This window comes from Lepidochelys olivacea (genome assembly GCF_965140295.1).
Source record: "Lepidochelys olivacea isolate rLepOli2 genome assembly, chromosome: 7".
In the NCBI taxonomy this organism is placed as follows: Eukaryota; Metazoa; Chordata; order Testudines; family Cheloniidae; genus Lepidochelys; species Lepidochelys olivacea.
The window spans coordinates 18,106,263-18,130,264 of NC_140417.1; the positions used below are offsets into that span (position 1 = coordinate 18,106,263).

A 24,002-nucleotide genomic window follows, 5' to 3' on the forward strand; every position below is an offset into this window, starting at 1 on the left:
GAAAAAGGTCAACGTGTCTGAGTTTTTTTTATAGACATTGGATAATTTGCTGATTTGAAAAAGGTCAACTGTCTGAGGTTTTTTATAGACATTGGATAATTTGTTCTTGGTACCTGTTTAGAATCATGCCAGATGTCTGATTCTAAAAAGGAAATCCAAATAAGGTTAAAAATAAAAAGGGGAAGAGTCCAAAATGGGCTGTAAGGGTAATACCATTGCTATAACTAACAGTCCTGGCAGGACAAATTTTTATCTCATTTACACCGGTGTGATCTCTGAGTCACTGCCCAGGAGTCAACGGAGTTAGAGATAACCGTGTGTTGTTAAACGAATGATGTGTTTATCTGAATCTCTGAAAATGTCCTGCAGGAATTTTCCTAGCATTTCTGGTACTTCCTGCTCTCAGCTGGACTAGAAACATTGCAAAAATAGCCTCTCATCACATCCCAGGCAGAAGCATGTAATACAGAGGGGTGCGGAGCTTAAAATAAGGGGGGGAAAGACGTCAACAGAAACCTTATTCCAGTTAGCTGGAAGAGATCTCAGAGAGACAATTTAACCTGTTCTGAAAACAGACCAACATCCCCGCCCCCCTCCCAGCATACATCATTGTCAAGGGAAACACTTGCAATGTTAGCCCAGATTATCAACTGGTGTAAATCAGCATAGGTTTCAGTGGAGATACTTATTTGCACCAAGTGAGGATCTGGCCCATTGTGCTTCAAAGGATAAATGTATGCCTCCTGTTATTATTAGTATTGGCAGTTGCACATCTAAGTTAATCTCCCAAGCACAGCACTGTTCAAGAGATGGAAGGGGCATAGGGATAGCCCTACTTTAAGAAGTGTTGTCCAATTCCAAGCTGCATTTTGAAAAAATAATTGAGAGTCTTCAAATCATGCTTAAGCATCCTTCTGGAGGAAAAATACTGTGTTATTCTATAATAAATACTCTAAACACCGTAGTAACATTATTACATGCAGTTTTTAGGTGTGTAACTGTACTGCAATCTTTACCTGTGAATTACATTGTTTTGGTGAGTTTCATATAGGACTACATTTTCAAACCAGGGCAGATTGCTACAACGATAAAATGTGGGATTTTAAAGATATATCCACTGCAACCACATCTGAAAATATGGCCATTCACCTTCGTTGAATATACTGAATTGCCCCTAAAGTCTTGGGAAAGCGTCTATCGTGCCTCACTCAGGAAGGATTGTATTTATCCTGGGCAGCAAAAACTAGGAGTTTTTGATGGAAACAAACTATAACTGACTCAAATACATATCATGGGATGAAGACATCTTTACACAACATACAAAAGGCAACACTGAGAATACTAACTGGCATTCACTGGAACTTTCCAGAGTCGGATGAAAAACTCCCTCTGACTTAGCAACAGCATAAACTGAAAGGAAACTGTTTCATTTTATAAACATTACAGTTAACATTTAAAAACCAACTGAGACGTTTCTACAAATTCTCCCCACATTTTTATTTTTGTTTGGATTAAAAAAAAACCCCGCAGTTTCATAGCTCTCTTAATCTGCAGCCTCCCTCTCTCTGCATTACTGTATTAAAACCGCATGCAGTGGCTGTACAATTCCATGATTATTCCAACGGCAGAATGTTTGTGCCTCTCCTTCACAAAAATACATTCTTATTTCTTAAGCTCACCCGATCTGCAGCTCTTGCTCCATTGTTGTTGAAAGACACTGACTGCTGTTTGCTCAAGAAATGACACTTCCTGTGCTGGTGTTTAGCTCCCAAAAGGCCTCACAGTTGAAGGAAGTTGCAGTGTCTGTACTAAATCTGAAAGTACAGGATCACATACATTCCTGTAGGGTTTCAACACGCCATCCCCCTACTTTTAATCAGCCAGGGCCAGCTATTTAAAAAGTTGATCTCTAAGGGCTTGATCCTGTGCCCAATGTAAAGACTCCCACTGACTTCAACAGGGCAGGAAAAGGGCCTAGATCTCTTGGTCACTGACTGCTTCAGCCCACTGGGCTTGTCTAGATTAGAATAAAAATGTGTATTTCTAAAACTGTAGTCCAGACAAGCCCTATCTTCCTTTTTCCTATCTGGGCCCCTGAATTTGTTACCTTGGAAACGCCTAGCTCTGGCCTGTATGGGGTATATTGGAGGGTCTGGACATTAACCCTGCTTTAGCGCAGCTGCTCTGCAACAGAAAAGAACCGCTACAGATTTATGTGGAGACAGCTTCTCTACTAACCCCATACGCAGGAAAAGGCTTACTCCACATCCCTTAGCGACCATCTGGATGCTGTTACAGTATGGTGTCCCTGGGGCCAGGCCCTCTACGTATGAAGTGTTTCATATTGCATACTTACTGTGATACTGCCCTGGGGTACCCTAGGTTGCAAGGCCCTTAACCTCTGACGACACAAGCGCTACATGCCAAGCCTCTGCAGACCTTGCTCTCTCTGTACAGGTTAGTGATAGGAGCTCTCTAACCCCTGAGTCCTCCAAGCGTCCCTTTGGAGTGTCCAGTCCCTGTTCCACTGAACACTCTCAGAACTCGCTGAGGTGCTGCTCCAAATGCTTGTAAGATTCAGCTCGGAATCACCACTCCACATAACACGCAGCGGCCAGATATGTTCATAGTGAAAACAAGAATAAAGTTTATTATCAAAGGACAGAGATTCAAATAATAGGAAGTAAGAATATTGGAAACAAATGGTTACATATCCAACAAAATCAAAATACACTTTCTAGACCCTAAACTTAAATCACCAAACAAGCTTGTCTCTCTCACCAACAGAAGTTGGTCCAATAAAAGATATTAACTCACCCACCTTGCCTCATAGAATTATAGAATATCAGGGTTGGAAGGGAACTCAGGAGGTCCTCTCTAATATCCTGGGACCAACACAGATACAACTACACTGATAAGATAGTTCCCTGTCTCATACAAGAGAGCTTAAAAAGTCCTTTTCCCCAGCATTTTCAGCCCAGTTGGCTGAGATCCCCCTTTCATAAAATCAAACCTACTGGCAGCTTGTCCTCACAGACTGAAGGATGCCTGAGGGTTCATTTTACCTACATAGACCAGACCAGACCTTTCATGATCATCTGAAAATAGGGTTCCAGTCTCCCTCTGTTGTTCACCTCTTCCTGTTAATCTCCTTCTAAAGCTTCCACAAGCTCTTCATTAGCATTTGTCTCAGTGTGCTAATAGACTTCTGTTGTGAGATTCACTGTGGTCCACCTCACACCTTCTGTCTGGAGAAGTTTGTTGCAAGGCATGCTAACTTTATGTAACCTGCCTTTAACTGCAAGGCCTAGAGAACGTAATTTTCAGCATATACACATAACTCCTCACACGTTTTCCATACGTACATCTCATAATGACTATGAGGACCAGTGTGACACAGGCTTTCAGCATGGACGTTATCTAATCAGGGGATCCCTGTACCCATATGTACCCCTAAGCCATCTGCCAGTTGGCATGCTTGGGTCACACATATATTTAAGTCATTACATGCATTTTATTAACACTTTGGCATAACAGTTCAGACTCTAAAATGGTAAACTCCCTGCGGTGGGATTATTTGCTTGGCAAAATTGTTAGTAAGCAGCCTATTGCATACCCCACCTGATGGAAAGATTTCAAGACTGAATCCCAGATTCTGATCTCATTTATACAGGAAAAAGAAAAGGAGTACTTGTGGCACCTTAGCGACTAACCAATTTATTTGAGCATAAGCTTTCGTGAGCTACAGCTCACTTCATCGGATGCATACTGTGGAAACTGCAGAAGACATATACACACAGAGACCATGAAACAATACCTTCTCCCACCCCACTCTCCTGCTGGTAATAGTTTATCTAAAGTGATCACTCTCCTTACAATGTGTATGATAATCAAGTTGGGCCATTTCCAGCACAAATCCAGGTTTTCTCACCCTCCGCCCCCCCCCCCCCCCCACAAACTCACTCTACTGCTCGTAATAGCCCATCCAAAGCGACCACTCTCTTTACAATGTGTGTGATAATCAAGGTGGGCCATTTCCAGCACAAATTCAGGTTTTCTCACCCCCCCCCCTTTTTTCCAAAAACCACACACACAAATTCACTCTCCTGCTGGTAATAGCTTATCCAAAGTGACTACTCTCCTTACAATGTGTATGAAAATCAAGGTGGGCCATTTCCAGCACAAATCCAGGTTTTCTCACCCCCCATCCCCATACACACACACACTCACTCTCCTGCTGGCAATAGCTCATCCAAACTGACCACTCTCCTTACAATGTGTATGATAATCAAGGTGGTCCATTTCCAGCATAAATCCAAGTTTAACCAGAACGTCTGGGGCGCGAGGGGGGTAGGAAAAAACAAGGGGAAATAGGCTACCTTGCATAATGACTTAGCCACTCCCAGTCTCTATTTAAGCCTAAATTAATAGTATCCAATTTGCAAATGAATTCCAATTCAGCAGTTTCTCGCTGGAGTCTGGATTTGAAGTTTCTTTGTTTTAAGATAGCGACCTTCATGTCTGTAATTGCGTGACCAGAGAGATTGAAGTGTTCTCCAACTGGTTTATGAATGTTATAATTTTTGACATCTGATTTGTGTCCATTTATTCTTTTACGTAGAGACTGTCCAGTTTGACCAATGTACATGGCAGAGGGGCATTGCTAGCACATGATGGCATATATCACATTGGTGGATGTGCAGGTGAACGAGCCTCTGATAGTGTGGCTGATGCTATTAGGCCCTGTGATGGTGTCCCCTGAATAGATATGTGGGCACAGTTGGCAACGGGCTTTGTTGCAAGGATAAACTCTCACAAATCTTGGGAGACAGGCCAGTCCTTGCCTACAGACAGCCCCCCAACCTGAAGCAAATACTCACTAACAACCGCATACCACACAACAGAACCACTAACCCTGGAACCTATCCTTGCAACAAAGCCCGTTGCCAACTGTGTCCACATATCTATTCAGGGGACACCTTGAAATGGCCCAACTTGATTATCATACACATTGTAAGGAGAGTGATCACTTTAGATAAACTATTACCAGCAGGAGAGTGGGGTGGGAGGAGGTATTGTTTCATGGTCTCTGTGTATATAATGTCTTCTGCAGTTTCCACAGTATGCATCCGATGAAGTGAGCTATAGCTCACAAAAGCTTATGCTCAAATAAATTGGTTAGTCTCTAAGGTGCCACAAGTACTCTTTTTCTTTTTGCGAATACAGACTAACACGGCTGTTACTCTGAAACCTGTCATTTATACAGGCAAATTCCAGGATAAGTCTCTTAGTCCTGATTCTTCTCTCACTATAACTGACTTTACACAAGTGCAATTCCAGTGACTTTCAGTGGAGTTAGACCAGAATCTAGCCGTGCATGCCGTGCCCCTGGGAACCTCCACCAAAAACTCAAACTGCAACTCTCCAGGATTGAGAAAGTTTGGCTAACTTTGTTTTTCATTTTCTTAGGCCTCTGTACATCATGGTTCTCAAAGTGGCAAAATGCCAATATGGCCGCTATTTCTACTTTAAATCCACCTCCATCAGAAACAACAGGTTCTGGTGACAAAATTTTGTCTTGGGAAGTCCAGCCCAAATAGGGAGAACAAAGATTTATGAATCGTTAAGTCAGATAAGGTGGAAATTTGTCATCTGAGCAGCACAGACCAGGGCAACAGTCTCTCACTCTCTTGCACATTCAGAGTAATTCCACTGAAGTCACACATCAAAGACACAAAATGTTACATTAAAGTCAATGTACGTCATGCTATACTTGTTTAAAATTGGTGTGAATGAAAACAGAATAAGGCCCAATGGGCCTGTTGTTAGAAAAAAGGGAAATGTTTTATTGTTTGCACTGATATAATCACACACTAGATGGCACCATAGAACTAATAAATGTTGAAACTAGCAGATAAGAAGTTATTCTTGGAGGTGAACATTATGCTATTATTTATTCATAAATGTGTTATTACAATAAACTAAACACATTTTCCACCCTTGCAGACACACCTTGAAAACTGGCAACTTGTATTGCTCTTTGGTCTTCTGTATATTGCAGTGCCATGCAACATTTATGGGAAAAGTAAATCTGACTTGATGAAATATCTTTCCAGTTTTAAAAAGTCATGATATATAGTCTAGGAACATAATGTAATAAAATCTCATTCTGTGTCTCTTGTTTTAAATGTTGCATTGCTTATCTGTATATGCACCTAAGCTGTATTCATGCCTATGCTGCTCTCTGAAAAGATTTGGGGTAAAATATACAAAAGATCGTAAGATCCATTTTCAAAACAGACTTAGGACCCTGAGACCCATTGACTTTCAATGGGACTTAGGTTCTTAAGTCTGTTTTGGGGATTTAGGTTAAGCAGAGCTATGCAAGGGATGGATGCTCCATTTCATAGAGGATTTCAAGATCTCAAATTTTGACTTCATTTCAGATTAGAATGCAAACCAAGTATTTTTAAATTCTCTGCAAAGGAAGATTCTGAAGAATTTCCATGTAAGGTGGGTCAAAATGTTTTAGTTTTGACATTTTTTAAAAAAATACTTTATAATACAAAATAAAAACAATTCAAAACAAAAAGTGATTTCAAAGTAAAACAAAAAAAAATCAAAACTTTTTTCCAGTTTTCTTCCACTATTAAATTCCAGAAAAATTGACCTGATTTAGCAAAGCATTTTTATTTTGACAGCACTGTATATTCTGATGGAATATGGTTTTATTGAAGTTTTGCCAACCAGCTCTACTTCTAAATCATTGAGGCACTTTTGAAAAAAATTACATTTGATCTGCTGAAAAGATCCTGGTTAAAGATTTTAAAAACAAAGACTATCCAAAAATACTAAAAGGGGAAACATTCAGATCCATATTTTTGAAATTATTCAGCCTGTTCAAATTTTTCCAGCACACATACACATTAATCTGGGAAAGATGGGACTGGGGCAAAGTAATAGCTAGTTTAGCCACATAATTCTGCTGTTGAAAAATTAAACAAATTACATTAATTTCTACCAAGGGTCAGATTCTGATCTTGGTTTCATTAATGTAAATCCACAATAATTCTTCTGAAGTCAATGGAGCTCATTCAGATTTACCCCCAAATCAAAATGTTCACCCGTGACACTTGTATCAATTCTACAACAGAACAAGCCCTCTTTTACCTTAGATGTTTAAGCAAAGGGTACCAGAGTTTGTTAAATTCTGATCCATGGCCCATCCAAATTTACATTCACTATCAGACAAAGAGATGCTTTCTAAACATCCCTGAATTTAAAGCTGAATGTTTATAATTGGTGAAGTGTTATAAACATACTAAATAATATGATTCTTGCAGTGGCATCAAAAGTACCCGATCCTGACTGCTGGTATCAGGGGTTCAATTATTCTGCTTATGGTGACTAATACTTTTGGTTTTCATGACAGAAGTCATTTTGCAACAATAAATCAGTCTGAAAGTGGTTTTTTACTCTGCAAAATATTGGGTAAGATACACTATTACCCAAGTAAATATTAAATGTAGGGTAACATTTTCAAAAGCACCTAAGTGACTTAGGAGCCCATGTTTAATGAGACGTAGGTGCTTTTGAAAATGTTATCCATGCAGTCATTAGCGCTGGTTCGTCTAGGTCACTTCCAAGTGAGTGACCACAGCTGATGGCCTTTCCTTGCTGTACGCAGAATTGGTTAGTGATTTCAGTCCATTTCCTAGTGGACAAAACCAGCTCAACTGGATTGTAAACTGTAACTTAGATTGTAAGTTCTTTGGGGCAAGGGCTCACTTTTTGTTCTGGGTTTGTACAGTGCCTAGCACAGTGGGGTCCTGGTCCATGAGTGGGGCTCCCGTGCAACACAACTAATAGTAATAACAATAAACTGACACCAATTAGAACTACTGATAGTGTTAGCAGAGGACAAAGACTGAGTGGGTATGGCAGCTGGGCTACCATCTTAGCCCCCAACTTGATCCCTTCAGGTCAAGGTTAGGGCACACTGACAGTATGTTAGCAGAATAGGAGGACGTTTAAACTCCCATTGCTTATACTGGATATGTGGACAAATAGCTTCTCCGGAGCTCTTATCACAGCCACTAAATCCCACTTAACTATTTAAAAGAACAATGCAGTCCACCCTGGTTATATCCCACCTACAAAAACTGGATTTGACAAGCACGTGCAAGTAAACACTTGGGCATTATTACTACAGTGTTGTTAGCACATCTGCCCAGATACATTTATTCTTAACAGGAATCCTACCTAGTCATATTTTATTACTATGACATTGGTACAGAAAGAGAAACTACAGATGTGTGTGTGTGTGTGTGTGTATCACAGTCACATGGCAAATGAGGAACGATCCAAACATGCTGAAAACTCAGCAGCAAGAAAGGTTAGAAGTTGATAGTGGGTGATTAATAATATGCATTATAAACCTGATCCACTGAAGTCATGGAAAGATTCACATTGACCTCAAGAGGCTTTTAGTCAAGCCCTATACACTTAATTTAAAAAAAAAATCCACAATTTGTCCTGTTTCCTTCTCTGTTTATCTTCATTTGGAGATTCTGTTAGAAGAGTTAAAATGTTGCCTCAAGGTTTGCCACAGACAACTTCACTGAAGTCAGCGGGTTTCCCTAGCGTAAGACAGGGCAGACTGTTCGGTCACATAATTTTTACTACTACTGATAATGGAAGACACAGACCTAGGCCCTGTTTTCCTTGTATTCCCTTACTCATAAAAATGTAGACCTTATTAATGCCAAGAGACCCAGTGAAGTCTGAGTAAAGGTAGATTAGGCCAGGCCCACACACAGTGCAGAAACTAAATGGTACTGTAATCCCAAATGGAGTTTGTATTCTACGAGTGGCAAGGGCGGGTCAGGGAGAGCCACAGCAAAAGCCAAGCAGCCCCACAGGGATTGTGACATACATACAGGATCCAGTCCTGGAACTGAATAATCAGCTTGACAAACTCTCGCTCCCCCATTTTCTTCCTGCTGCAGCCTGCCCCAAACATGCAAATCAATGAACTTCTATTGACCAAAACAAAACAAAATGAGTACGAGATGAAGCTTTTCCTTGCATGGGTCTGGACAACCGCCGCGGTCCTTGGCGTGCTGAGAAGTGATCAGTAAGTCACATAACGGAGCAGCAGCACTTTTTGGGGTAGTTCTCTGCGTACACCCTATTTTCATCTCCATACACGTAATAGGAATACCGTTCCCCTTGCCACTCGTATTCCACTTTAGTAAGAGGGATCAGCTCAATAGTTTGCCTCTGGAAGAAAGAAAGAGAAAATACAAGGCTAATGAAGCTAAATCTATACAATACAGGAGGATTTGTAAACTCTCTTGGTGGCATTTTCAAAAGCACTTTATGTAGCACTTTGCAATCTGTGTAAACATTAAATAATTAATCCGCACCACACCCCGGGTAAGAGAGCATGATAAGTCCCATTTTACAGATGTGGAAACTGAGGCACACAGAGAAGTGAGCTGACCCATCCACAGGCAATCAGTGGCAGAGTTGTGATTCTAACTCAAGGAGTTCCAGTCTCCCAGTACCATGTTCTATCTCGTTGACAGTTCTCTTATGCTCAGTATTACACTCCCTCCCATTCTAAATCAAATTAAAGATGTTTTAAAGGTCTTGAAATGCAGGCACTTAAGAAAATCCAAACGCTTTAATGTTAATAGTCATTATCCACCTAATGGAAAGTCTTTTGCTCTGGTGCTTGAAGAATTGTTTCAAATGGTCCAATAAAAAAGGGCATGGTGAAACTTGCACAAATGTTAAGCTGGTACAGTCTGATTTCCACAAACTAGTTGCTTTGCATCCTCTTGTTACACTTGGGCTGCAGTGCACTCACCTGTCTCAGTACACGAGATGTAGATGCAAACTGAGTGTGATGTTGCACAACAGCATTCTGGGAAGCCTGACTGATGGAAGGATCAGGAAAATTCACAACAGGGTAAACCTGGAGAAATGGAAAATATTTAAGACACACAAATTGGAAGGAGATCACAATTGCTTCCAAATATCAGGCCCATCTCAGTCCTCAGGTCTCTCAGGGCTTGTTTCCACTCAGGAAAATTAATCTGAATTAACTAAAGGTGGGAATTTTAAGTGGATAGTTTTAAACTTTATTAAATCTCTGTGTGGACACTGTAATTCAGAATTAAAGTGGCTGTAATTCAGTTTAGTTTAATTCACTTCCAGAGTGAATTAAGGCCACTTCAATTCTGAATTACAGTGCATCCAGACAGGGGTTTAAAGCAGTTTAACTAATTCATTTAAAATTCACATCTGTAGTTAATTCAGATTAATTTTCCTGAGCGTCGCAGTAGAGACAAACCCTCACTCACATGAGTAATCTTTGTTCACAGCAGTGGACCAAATCAATGGAGCTATGCCAATTTACATCAACGAGGATCTGGCTAGTGAGGTAAATGGGATTGCTTGCATAAAGAAAAGCGACTCACGTGAGTACGGTTTTGTAGGACGTTTTGTGCCAGTTGTAAAGAAAACAATCGCATTCTTCCCGAGTATCTTTTTCAGCAGTCTTCATTGCTGCGAGGTATCAGCTAATTGTGTTGCAGTTGCTAAAAACTAAGGGCCTGTCTATACTAGATTTCAAAAGGGGATTAGTCACACTAGTGCAAGTCATGTCTTACACCGACACAGCACATCTACACTGGGGCAAAAAGTGTACATAAACCCTATGGGCTAAAACTTGAAAAGGAATAGGCTCTGGATTTCCAGGGCAGTAGCCTAATTGCATTTGATTGTGGATTCCTTGGCAGGCTCTAAAGAATCACTGCAATCAATTCCAAATATACCCTGTAGGAAATCCATTATGTATCATCCATTTTGTAGCATCTCCAAAAGCAGATGGTTAAGAAGGACTTGGAGTGTGTTATGAAATACCAAGCCACCCCAAAAAGGAGTGCTTCTGTTATTATTATTTGTATTATGGCAGCACCTAGAAGCCCCAGACATGGGCTCGAACACAGAACCAGTCTGAGATTAACAAACTATGGTAGGTGCTGTGCAGGGATGGCTGGTCCCTGGAGAACCTCTAGAGGGTTAGCCACCAGGAAAATCAGAAGAAATCGCATTTATATTTGCTATTTGAAAGCTCCTGCAAATATGTAAACAGGAGAGGAACAAAGCTGCAAAATTTAGATCTGGATTTCCAACATCACAAAGCTGGAGGCTGTTTAGATCTGGGGGGTTTCTTTGGGACCATCTCTAAAGTAAACTGCATGTAACTAAATATATTTGAAATTTATTTATTTGCGTGTGAGCACTGGGAATTTACATGAGCCCAGTGACCATAAACCCATACACTGCTAGCCCAATAGATATATGACCGACAGGCCAAATGCAGGGCAAGTGCACCTTTCAACCCACATACACCCGGATCCGCAGAGGTAAACATGGGACGACATTATCTGCTAGTGTTAATTAGCACATCTCCATTGACTTAAATGGAACTGCACCAGTTTATGCCAACAGAGGATTTGGCCCATTTTTGTGGAGAATATAGGTTGTTAATGAGATCCATGTTGCAGGGATTTACAGGACTTTCCCCTGGTCTGAATAGTAAAAAGTGTTGAACATCTCTCACTCCCAATTGACTTCATTTGGGATTTGCGGGTGAGCAGCACCTCTGGTTATCAAGCCAAAGAGGTGAATTGATACACACACAAAATATCCCAAACCAGCATTTTTTACTAAAAAAAGGAAAACCCTACTGTAGATGACATAGGAGAATTAACTAATTTAGTTACATTAGTAACCAGAATAACAGAACGCTGTGTTCTCAAATGTCTTTTTCTTCTTGTCACACTTTAAATTCTCAGTAAACTCCACCTCAGGCTACGTGAGTTGTTCTGTTTCCAGACCTCTCATTTTGTTATTTCAAGAGGTGGTAGAGTCTAGAGTTTCATTACCATGGACTGTTCATCAACAAACTTCTTCTGCCCAGTGACCTCCTTGAAGCGGTCAGCAGGAAACCCAGATCTTTGGTCCGCCACATATTCAAAAATGTTGTTCTTCCTACAAGAGCAAGGACACAGATATTGTCACCTATTGTATCTCCTCTTACTCAAATGGATTTTAGAGGGGCCCCTCCTTTTTGTGTTTCTTGTGCTACAAAAACATCAAACTCCACAAGGCAGAGTTGTTAAATAAGTTCTCCAGTCTATACTGAGGTTCCTGGTAGCAGAGCTTTAAACATACCACATGGTGTTCTTTGTACTTTTCTAATGATAATATGGAGGCATGCTATGCTGGAATGCAAACTTCGAGACTTTGGCATTCAAATTCCAGTTGTAATGGATCCAACTGAAATGCTGAGATGGTTTATTTATATTTGTTCTTTGTAACGATCCTCTTAAAAAGTCCATCAAGTGATATTAAAATAAAATGCCTTTGAAAATTACAAATATTAAAATAACAATGGCTGAACATCTTTAAGTCAGTGACTGGGCCAACAGAGGACAACAGTGGTTTAATTCAGAACAATATAAAACCATCTGGGAACTCTAACCCAATCTGGAGACTGAGAAGTCAAAGAAGATACTGCACTACAGTAGATTAGCAAAGGGGCAGGATACAAAACCAGAGGTAAAACTGCTGTTCTGTCAGGCACTTGTTAGACCACCCCGTCTGGTACTCCATGTACCACCCTGGTCATTGAGTCAGGGAAGGACATTTTTTCTCCTTCATATGAAGCGCAGTGTAGAATAACAACGATCTCATTAATTAAATACACAGGGCATAACTCTCCTATTCTCTACTGTGGCTCCTCCCTAAATAGTCATCAATGATTAAACAGCCAGTGATGTGATACTGAGTCTAGTCCTAATCTATGTTTCTTTGTTGCTGGCACATCAGAGAGATGATCTGTTGACATAGCCCATAGCTTTGATCCCATTTTAGTAAAGGGCCACAACTAAGCTTTCAACTTCACCGTGATTACTGTAAATTTTCACAAAGTTTGTCTCCTCCAATTTCTTTCTTAAGATGCTGCTCTCTTTTGGAGCTTTCTGGTAAATTTCAACAGACTTTTTGAAATGATAATTAGCTGGTATGGATATGTGCACAGCCCGACTTTATGAAGCTGGTAATGTTCTTGAAATCCTAACAGCCCCCTTCCTGAGGGAAAGCAGCATATCACAATCTGGCCTGTCAGAACACTGCCAGTTAAACCCTGTATGTACAACAGTGAAGAAGAAGGAGCTTCTCTGCAATTATTTAAAGTTTTATTAGACTTGCCATTTGACTTGAAGCTCAATGTAGTACAGCAACTGTCCTTTTCCTGCACACGTTATGCAGGTTTTGTGGCCTGAACCAGAACAACTGTTGCAACTGTAGACAAAGAATGATCATTAGAATGGATGGTGAGAAACTATTACTACAATGATTTTGAATGCATACACTGTGTGTGTGCATGGACACACACACATCACACTTCATTTGGCATCACATTGGGGATTCAGTCCAGCCAATGCTTAGTATTTGCCATCGTGTCTACTACCAGGAGTTGTCTCATTGAAGAACATGATTTCAATAAAGTCACTGACCCATTGACTCCTGCTAGAAAGTACTATACCCATTAGCAAGTATTTACAGTATTGAGTCCTAATCTGATATTTTATATATATATATGTATAAGCCATGAAGTCTACTCTCTGTTTCCAGTCACAAGTTTATTTACACTTAGCATGATTCTATAAGTGTTTCCAGCAGCACTGTACAGCTTCACTGCAATGTCTTGGGTAGCTGATGCCACCAAAGCACTGGAGAAACATTGTTCTCCAAGCACAAAGTTCAGTTTCATGTACATGGCAGTTCTGCCACTGAGGTACTGCCACCCCATCAGAAAAATGAGACAGCACAGTAGAACAGACTGACCTTCATCCCAGTGCTACACACTATTCGCAGCTGTAAATTTCAAGGAATAGCTCTTCCAGAGCTAGGCTGCAGCTGGGTTGAATTCTCCAACTGCCCTCCTGCCTTGGAGATAATTGCTTCCCCTGTAACCCATGGCTTCCTAGGGAAGCCATCGAAGGCAATACATCTTCACAAACAGAAAAAACACGAGACTTGCAGGCAGAAAGTGATCAGTGGAGGGAAACACCATGCTCTGCAAATAAACGGAGCTTCCTTATAGGTGGGAAGGAAGTTGGATGGGACTCTACAGGTCTTATTTTGAAGAGCGCATTAAAAAACTCAGGGCCAGCCCCGGCCCCAGAATGAATAATACATTTTGCTCATTCCAGCGGGAGGTTCAACAGCAACAGCTGGACTTCATTGACTATCCTGGGCAGCCACAGCCCAGCACTGAGAGGCATTTTCACAAACCAATCAATACTTGTACAGCTACAGTGGCTAGCTGAGCCCACCTAAGAATCCGACGTTGAACTGTCCCTGAATATAGCAGTATTCCATCCCTGTGCCAACGAGCCCTAGTTTTGAAGCTGATGCTAATTAAAATATGGACTTCCCATGTTGGCTTCTCCTTGAGTGTGGACTCACCTGCTCCGACCAGAACCTCTGCAGTGTGTGCATCTGTCCTCATTCATTTGCTTCCCAGAGCCATGACAAATCCAGCACTGTACCTGCATTAATTAGATGGAAAAGTCAGAGCTATATATACTTTGCCAGAGCAGTTTGCTGGTGTTGTAACCTTCATTTCCTCACATGGAAAATGGATTGCAAGTTTAATAGACTCATAGATCTTTAAGGCCAGAAGGGGTAATTAGATCATCTAGAGTGTACAACACAGGCCATAGAATTTCACATAGTTAACCCTGCACTGAGTCCTGTAACGTGTTTGACCAAAGCATTCCTAATAAGCATAAATTAATCTTTAAGGGCCCTACTCCACAAAACACCATTGCACCTTACTACACAAGTAAGTCCCATGAACTGCTTGAGAGATGCTTAGATCTGTGAGCTCTTTGTGACAGAAACTGTCTTTTTGTTCTGTGTTTGTACAGTGCCTAGCACAATAGGGTCTTGGTCCATGACAGAGACTCCTAGGCACTACGATAATACAAATAATAAATAACAATAAATGCTGTAAAACAGAGCACAATACAATTGTGAACTCTTCACAGCCAACCTCACTCCCCTTCTAACCTCCCAAAGCTATTTGATTTCAGCATCTTTGCCTGGTTCTTGGTTTGACACCTTGCCCCAGAATAAATTCAGTCCTAAGCAAAGGATCCCCTTAGACATGGCTACTCACCTTTCCTTTTCCATGACACTTTGTGCAGCGAATTGTACCTGAACATCGACAATTATGGCAGCCCTTAAATCAAAGGAGAAATTTTAAAGGTTTGACATTTCTTTAATTTAGCTGTTTATGTTACTATCTGGCTGCCTCTTGGTATCCCCCCCCGCCCCTCCCCCCCAAAAAAGACAATGGGAAATGTTTTTTCTTCTTTATTGGAAACATTCTAGAGAAACCTCATTCTTTACACTTTTATAAGGCCTTTCATTCGAGGTTCTTAAAGAGTTATACAGCAACCTACAGCCAAATTACAACCACACTTCTACAGGTGAAACTGGGAGAGAAGTCATTAAGTAATAGCGTGTCTTTTGTTGCAAAGTAGCTGAAAGCTCATTGGTGCCAACACCCAAAGGTCCATCCAATCAAGTGGGAGAGTGATTTTGAATGATAGCCCATGTATGCACTTCTATAATTTGTGTGAAGTAAGGTTAAAACCCATGTTTACACTAGGGAATTCTAGGAGGGGAAACCGCCACCAGTGTTAACACTAGTTCAACTAGACCCTGGGGTAGCACTAGTGAGAGCCTTAGTGTAGAGAAAAATTCATGCTAAACCAGAATTAGCACAGATGGTAGAGAAGCAAGAAGGGAACAGCCTACGTGAGAGCACGAATGCTCAGTCTGTATGCTGGACCTCTCATTGGGCAGGGCTACATCTGTGAGTTACAAGCTGCTCTTCACTTACGGATTCTAATTTCCCTTCCAAAGAGAATACCCACACAAATAAATTAAACTATGATACCATGTCCTGTGATTCTGTCAGTTCATTTCTTTCCCTATAAGGGGATAACTGGAATTCAAACATTCCTGACTACAATGAAGCACTTATTGATTATTGTAACAGATGGGTAAACTAAGGCACAGAGCGGCTACTGTGAGACTGTGTCTGAGCTGGGACCAGCACTCAGGAGTACTGATCCCCAGTTCATTTGCTTTACCCATTAGACAATAATAACTTCCATATCAAAGCATATATTAGACTCCTATTGAGTTTGTTCTTGGTCTTTCTTCATGGCTGTGTATTGCCCATTTTCCAGCCTCCACTCCTCCCCACCTTTAAGAAGTAAGATTTAAATGATGGAAGAGGTCACATATTTAAAGTGAGATAACGCCCTCAGAATTCCTTTCTTATTACAAAAGCAAGGGAAAGAAAAACATCTATTAAATCACGCCCTATTAAAATGTCCCAAAGCGTCTCTTTTCCTGAACTGTAGCACTGGTTTCCCAAAAGACAGGGCTTTTTCTCACAAAATACCAGTCCCTCTTGGGCATGATTTTACAAAACACAAAAAAATGTCTCAAGGGAAGCAGAAAGTGGTGCTTCCATATTTGGATAGTGATTTTAAATAGAAATAAAAACTGAAAAAAACAAATAACTCTCTTACTTATAAATAAATTATTTGGGATTCTGATAGATGGAATTCATCTTGATATGAAAAAGCTCCTAAACCTGCCACATACCTTTAACAAACTTATTCAGTCCTGTAGGTTCAATATCTCTCTCTCGCTCTCTCTGAAATAAAACCTCGCCCCGTATAGTACTTTTCCCTCATAGATCTAAGAACATTTTACAAAGGAGTTAAGTATCAGCTATGATTATATTAGCTTTTACACTCTGTATATACTCTGTATTGGGCTTTATTCATGATTGTCCTAAGAACCCTAAATGGGCCATGTGGTATCTCCTGGTGTAGGAGGAACCTGCAGATGGTGCAACACTGGCATAACTGGCTCTATGCATCTTCCCCTCCACTCCGCACTGAATCCCTCATTGCAGAGTGCGCGTCAGGAGGATTCTTTGAGAAGTGAAGGTGGCTATGGTGTTCCCCTGCCCCAGCTGTCATAATAGCACATTAGGGAAGCAGATTTATCCAGCTCAGTTCAAATTAGGGCAGCCCTGAGGCTGAGGATGTCCCCACCTGGTCAAAGACATGGGAGCATAAACTCTGGCAAATGAAGTATAAAAATATAATTAGGAAGGCCAAAAAAGAATTTGAAGAACAGCTAGCCAAAGACCCAAAAAGTATTAGCAAAAAAAATTTTTAATACATCAGAAGCAGGAAGCCTGCTAAACAACCAGTGGGGCCACTGGACAATCAAGATGCTAAAGGAGCACTCACAGAGGATAAGGCCATTGCGGAGAAGCTAAATGAATTCTTTGCATCGGTCTTCATGGTTGAAGATGTGAGGGAGATTCCCAAACCTGAGCCATTCTTTTTAGGTGACAAATCTGAGGAACTGTCTCACTGAAGTGTCATTAGAGGAGGTTTTCGAACAAATTGATAAACTAAACAGTAATAAGTCACCAGGACCAGATGGTATTCACCCAAGAGTTCTGAAGGAACTCAAACGTGAAATTTCAGGACTACTAACTGTCGTCTGTAACCTATCATTTAAATCAGCTTCTGTACCAAATGACTGAAGGATAGCTAATGTGACACAATTATTAAAAAAGGCTCCAGAGATGACCCCAGCAATTACAGGCTGGTAAGCCTGACTTCAGTACCGGCCAAACTGGTTGAAACTATAGTAAAGAACAAAATTGTCAGACACATAGATGAACATAATTTGTTGGGGAAGAGTCGACATGGTTTTTGTAAAGAGAAATCATGCCTCACCAATCTACAAGAATTCTTTAAGGGGGTCAACAAGCATGTGGACAAGGGGGATCCAGTGGATGTAGTGTATTTAGATTTTCATAAAGACTTTGACAAGGTCCCTCACCAAAGGTCCTTAAGCAAAGTAAGCAATCATGGGATAAGAGAGAAGGTCCTCTCATGGATTGGTAACTGGTTAAAAGATAAGAAACAAAGGGTAGGAATAAATGGTCAGGTTTCAGAATGGAGAGAGAGGTAAATACTGGTGTCCCCAGTGGTCTGTACTGGGCCCAGTCCTATTCAACATATTCATAAATGATCTGGGAAAAGGGGTAAACAGTGAGATGGCAAAAATTGCAGATAATACAAAACTACTCAAGATCATAGAATCATAGAATATCAGGGTTGGAAGGGACCCCAGAAGGTCATCTAGTCCAACCTCCTGCTCAAAGCAGGACCAATTCCCAGTTAAATCATCCCAGCCAGGGCTTTGTCAAGCCTGACCTTAAAAACCTCTAAGGAAGGAGATTCTACCACCTCCCTAGGTAACACATTCCAGTGTTTCACCACCCTCTTAGTGAAAAAGTTTTTCCTAATATCCAATCTAAACCTCCCCCACTGCAACTTGAGACCATTACTCCTCGTTCTGTCATCTGCTACCATTGAGAACAGCCTAGAGCCATCCTCTTTGGAACCCCCTTTCAGGTAGTTGAAAGCAGCTATCAAATCCCCCCTCATTCTTCTCTTCTGCAGGCTAAACAATCCCAGCTCCCTCAGCCTCTCCTCATAACTCATGTGTTCCAGTCCCCTAATCATTTTTGTTGCCCTTTGCTGGACTCTCTCCAATTTATCCACATCCTTCTTGAAGTGTGGGGCCCAAAACTGGACACAGTACTCCAGATGAGGCCTCACCAATGTCGAATAGAGGGGAATGATCACGTCCCTCGATCTGCTCGCTATGCCCCTACTTATACATCCCAAAATGCCATTGGCCTTCTTGGCAACAAGGGCACACTGCTGACTCATATCCAGCTTCTCGTCCACTGTCATCCCTAGGTCCTTTTCCGCAGAACTGCTGCCTAGCCATTCGGTCCCTAGTCTGTAGCTGTGCATTGGGTTCTTCCGTCCTAAGTGCAGGACCCTGCACTTATCCTTATTGAACCTCATCAGATTTCTTTTGGCCCAATCCTCCAATTTGTCTAGGTCTTTCTGTATCCTATCCCTCCCCTCCAGCGTATCTACCACTCCTCCCAGTTTAGTATCATCCGCAAATTTGCTGAGAGTGCAATCCACATCATCCTCCAGATCATTTATGAAGATATTGAACAAAACCGGCCCCAGGACCGACCCTTGGGGTACTCCACTTGATACCGATAGCTAAGATAGTTAAGTCCCAGGCAGACTGCGAAGAGCTACAAAGGGATCTCTCAAAACTGGGTGACTGGGCAACAAAATGGCAGATGAAATTCAATGTTGATAAATGCACATTGGAAAACATAATCCCAACTATACATATAAAATGATGAGGTCTAAATTGGCTGTTACCACTCAAGAAAGAGATCTTGGAGTCATTGTGGATAGTTCTATGAAAACATCCACTCAATGTGCAGTGGCAGTCAAAAAAGTGAACAAAACATTGGGAATCATTAAGAAAGGGACAGATAATAAGACAGAAAATATCATATTTCCTCTATATAAATCCATGGTATGCCCACATCTTGAATACTGTGTGCAGATGTGGTTGCCCCATTTCAAAAAAGATATATTGGAATTTAGGAAGATTCAGAAAAGATTCAGAAAAGGGCTGTGGGAAGCTGTCCGCTGCTTCCCACAGACCCCATTGGCCTGGAACGGCGAACCGCGGCCAATGGGAGCTGCAATGGGCCGAATCTGTGGACGCTGCAGTTAAACAAACCATCCCGGCCTGCCAGCAGATTTTCCTGATGGGCCGTGTACGGGAAGCAGCGGCCAGCACATCCCTCAGGCAACACATTCCTCGGCCCACAATGATCTCCACATGGATAGATGATACTTAATCCTGCCTTGAGTGCAGGAGACTGGATTAGATGACCTATCGAGGTCCCTTCCAGTCCTACAGTTCTATGATTCTATGATTATAATACCTTTAATGAAGACGTATGGGGCACTTTGACTCTGGTTATGTTGTCTATGAACAAGGTAGGAACTTCCACTTGTATATTCCATGGCAAAGGAGCTGGCCCAAGCAAAAAGGAGTCAACAAATTCATCTGAAGCAGAAACAAAACTGTACTGAGTACAAACACCTGGTATTTCCTGACACCTGCAATTAAATCATGCCACACCTGTATCTGTTATGTTGATCCCAGTTAAGGTGATTAACTAAAATAAATACCATTTTTAGGTCAAAGAGTTCCATTGTTTACTAACCATAATTTCTTTCCTGCCCCAAAAAGGAAAATGTTATAGAGTATTTTGTAAATACAATCAATTCCAGCTAAAATATTCAACCAAAATGGTATGAATGCAGCATAGTCAAATTTCCTCTGAGAAATTAAGATTACAAAAAAATCAAACTCACCGTTGTTTCCCAAATTCAGTGAAAAACACTTCCTGTGAGCCCTAATCCTGCAAACACTTTTCTGCATGCTTATCTTTACTACTATGAGTAGTCCCAATTGAAATCAAGGTTAGCAAAATTAAGCAAATGCCTAAGTGTTTACAGGATCAGGAACATATTAGTTACAAGCAATTGTGTTCAGTAAATCTTGGCTTCATGTCCCCAATGAATGGAATGGTCAGTGGTCATGAAAAAGAAAAAGAAATCCTTAAACTGAGAGATAGCCAAGAAACCCCCCCCCCATTTTTTTTTTTTTTTTTGCTCTGCTTCCCTCAGGAGGAATAGAATCACTCCACACCAGTTTGGCAAATCCCTCCATGATTATATGACTCAACTAGACACAGTCAAAAAAAAGGTTGCAAAATATCTTGAAAATTTCTAAGTCATCCATTTTGCAAGTTGCAAAAAGGAATGATTATTGTTTGTTTGAAATTTTTCATGAAACCAAGAATTTTCAGGGTTTGGGTCTTTGCTCCCCCCACCCTTTCTTGGCCTTTTTTTTCTTCCATCAGCCCCCACCCCTATTTTTCCCCTTTCTTTTTTTTCCCCCTCCATTCCTTTCTCTTTTTTTTTTTTTTTTTTTTTTTGCCTGTCAAAAAGAGGAGGAAAAGGAAAAAACAAAAACTGGGGAAAAAATGAAAAGTGAAAATGATTCATTCCCAGTTAAATCAATAAAGCAGAAATTTCTTTAAAGATTTTTTTTTTGCAAAATTTTTCATTTTTGAAAAAAGGCCATTTTTCAGCAAAAATGTTTGCTTTGAAAAATTTCAACCAACTCTATCTGACGTGTTGCCTGAAGGCTACCAGAACCCAAATCTCTTCTGGTTTGCCAACTCCTAATAATTCTGAAATGTTGGTTGTCTCCTAGTTTCTATAACATTTGCCTTACGATAGACCGCAGTGTTCCCCCCATTACATTAAAACTGTATAAATTAGGCACGAAATCTCAGTAAGCTCCAGTACACACCAGAACGTCTGTGTTCTTATGGAGTTAGAACGCTTCCTTCAAGGATCTAGTTTATTTCAACTTCCAAACTACATAAATCATATATCACACTCATAAATCAACTGGCTTATCGTGCTTAAGGTGTGTAATGAATTGTCATAGTATTTTTATCTGGGCATGTGTTTTATTTTATTTTTAATAACTGCAGTTTGGCAGCTGAGTAGGAAGGTAACTTTTCCTGTGCAAATTTTTCATTACCTTCTGGCAGAAATGCACAACACAGCAGTTAGACCTGTACTATAGAAGAGGCTGATCATGCAAGATTCTTACTTGACATCAGAATCCTACTTACCCCTGTAAGGTGTTGTCTTCCATTCAGATGATCTGGATTCAGTGAAGGTCTCTAGCCGATACTAAAAAAATAATTAATTAACATAAAACAAAAAAACCTGTAACAACCCCAAAGTGGGAGTGATTGGGCATTCAGTGCAGTCTATACAAAAACCCAATTGGGACTGCAATCTGTGGCGCTTAAGAAAGTAAATTCACACTAGCCAAAATAATGACCAATCTCACTGTTGACAGGGTGAGGTGATATCTTCATAGAATGCTGCGTTATGGACCTGAGCAAGTCCATCGAAGTCAACAGGAGACTTTCCACTGTTATCAATGGTCTTCTGATCAGGCCCTATATTTGTTCTATACCAGCGATTCTCAACCCACGGCCTGCGGGCTGCATGCAGCCCAGTTAGCACACAGCAGCGGCCCAACTCAGCTGTGAGCTAAAGGCCACAGGCTCCAGGCTGCCCTGCTGCATGGCAGGCTCCAGGGTCAGGGTCCTGGCTGCCCCCTGGCCCCCTGCCGTGGGGTCTGGGCAGCCGGCTGCCCTGCCGCATGGCACACTCTGGGCTCCGGGCTGCTGGCTGCCACCCAGCCCCACACAGTGGGGCTCGGGGTCCAGACAGCCTGCTGCCGCCACCCAGCCCCACATGGCGGGTCTGGGGTCAGGGTCCTGGTTGCCCCCTGGTCTTGCACAGCTGGGGTCAGGAGTCCCCGAGCAGCAGGGTCTGGGGTCGGGGTCCCTGTCCCCTGCTCCACACCCAGCTCTCCATTCCTGGCCCCACTCTGTGGAGGGGTCTCTGGGCGGAGGGCGCTGAGCATAGGAGTTTACGGGGGGGAGTTAGGTGGGGGATATTGTGGTTCTCACCCTGCAGCCCAAATAACACTTTGTGGGCCGTATATGCAGCCCACAATGATAAATAGGTTGAGAACCACTGCTCTATACTCTAAAAACCAAAAACGCCAATAAGGCTATCACACCTGCTCTATTTAATTGCCCTATTTCTTTTTGTTTTAGTCATTCGCTTCTTCTTTATTTACCTTCTCATTTGACTATTTTCCTCATATCTCCTCCCTCTCTTCTATCCCCACACACTTCTGCTCTTCACTTTAGTTTCACCTAAGCTAACGCTATCTATCTATGAGTTTCCAGAGTACAAGTCGCCATGGAATATTCGCTGTTATTTGGAATTCAGTGGTTGGTCCTATTAATTAACAATGGCTATATCCAAAAGCTGTTTCTCTCTCTGACATTGTCTATGCTGTCAGTTTTTCAGGATATTTCCCACTGTTCACTACCAATGGTGCATCTCCAATGGTTCTAGGGGTGGTGGCTGACCTTTTTACCCAGGTCCTTACCCTATTTGGAGCAGGGATCAAAATGGAATATATAATTTTTAAAGACTTGACACTGGCAAAAAAGGTCCATAGCAATGGAATCAAATTATGAACCTATATTTTTCCCAATTCTAAACCAAGCAATCATTGAAAAGCTACGAAGTGGAAGTAGCTCTTTGCTGTCAGTCTAAAGATTCCATTCCCTTTATGAGTCCCGAGATGTTCAGAGCATGCAAACACAATTCCAAACTGAAGCTAGCCACACCACCCCACTGGGAATTTCTCAGTAAGGGGGCTATTGCATGGGTAAGGGTAATTTGCAACGCTTGGCAGCTGTTTGATCCCCGTGAAATGCCCAGCTCCTGCTGAAGTTAGTGGACAAACTCCACTGACTTCAGTGTGAGTAAGTTGGGCTGCAAAAGATGAACATACTCTGTAGGTGTTGAATGGCTGCAGATTCCGAAACACCATTTCCTTGGCAGGGGCCGAGCTGTAGCAGCACTTACTGGCCGCGTACTGTATAAGAGCTTCTTTGGCTGCATCTTCTGAAACAGCAGGAATGCTACCAGAAAGAGAGAAGAAAGCATGGACCGGTTTGAAATTGCCTTTCAATTTGCAGAGCAATTCTGCCGTGCACTAAACATCCACCCTTCCCCTTTCAGAAGACATCCCAGCATCACACATTCTCCCATATAAGGCCTTGACCTAATTTACATAGCACTCCGCTGCACTGACAGAAAAATGCTGGATAAGATGACTTAGTCCTACAAGCATCAGGTTTGGAAAAACCTAGACTCTCTTAGAGATTCAAATCCCAGGAATGATAACTCAAGCCTTCATCTCTCCCAAGAAATGAGGCAGTTTAGGATGAGAGG

The 24,002-nt window shown here is 41.5% G+C and overlaps 1 protein-coding gene across 1 annotated transcript in view; it reads right to left on the reverse strand.

The window, feature by feature from the left end:
• The window catches only part of LOC311524208 (uncharacterized protein), a 50,319-nt gene that overhangs the window by 20,709 nt on the left and 5,608 nt on the right, over positions 1 to 24,002 (reverse strand). The window contains exons 5-14 of the mRNA XM_084635088.1: positions 23,560 to 23,689; positions 21,803 to 21,863; positions 20,030 to 20,154; positions 15,266 to 15,328; positions 14,551 to 14,633; positions 13,288 to 13,380; positions 11,961 to 12,066; positions 9,875 to 9,982; positions 9,146 to 9,282; positions 1,680 to 1,724 (exon numbers count right to left, since the gene is read on the reverse strand). Coding sequence (XP_084491214.1) covers positions 1,680 to 1,724; positions 9,146 to 9,282; positions 9,875 to 9,982; positions 11,961 to 12,066; positions 13,288 to 13,380; positions 14,551 to 14,633; positions 15,266 to 15,328; positions 20,030 to 20,154; positions 21,803 to 21,863; positions 23,560 to 23,689 — 951 coding nt within the window. The remainder of the gene's footprint in view (positions 1 to 1,679; positions 1,725 to 9,145; positions 9,283 to 9,874; positions 9,983 to 11,960; positions 12,067 to 13,287; positions 13,381 to 14,550; positions 14,634 to 15,265; positions 15,329 to 20,029; positions 20,155 to 21,802; positions 21,864 to 23,559; positions 23,690 to 24,002) is intronic.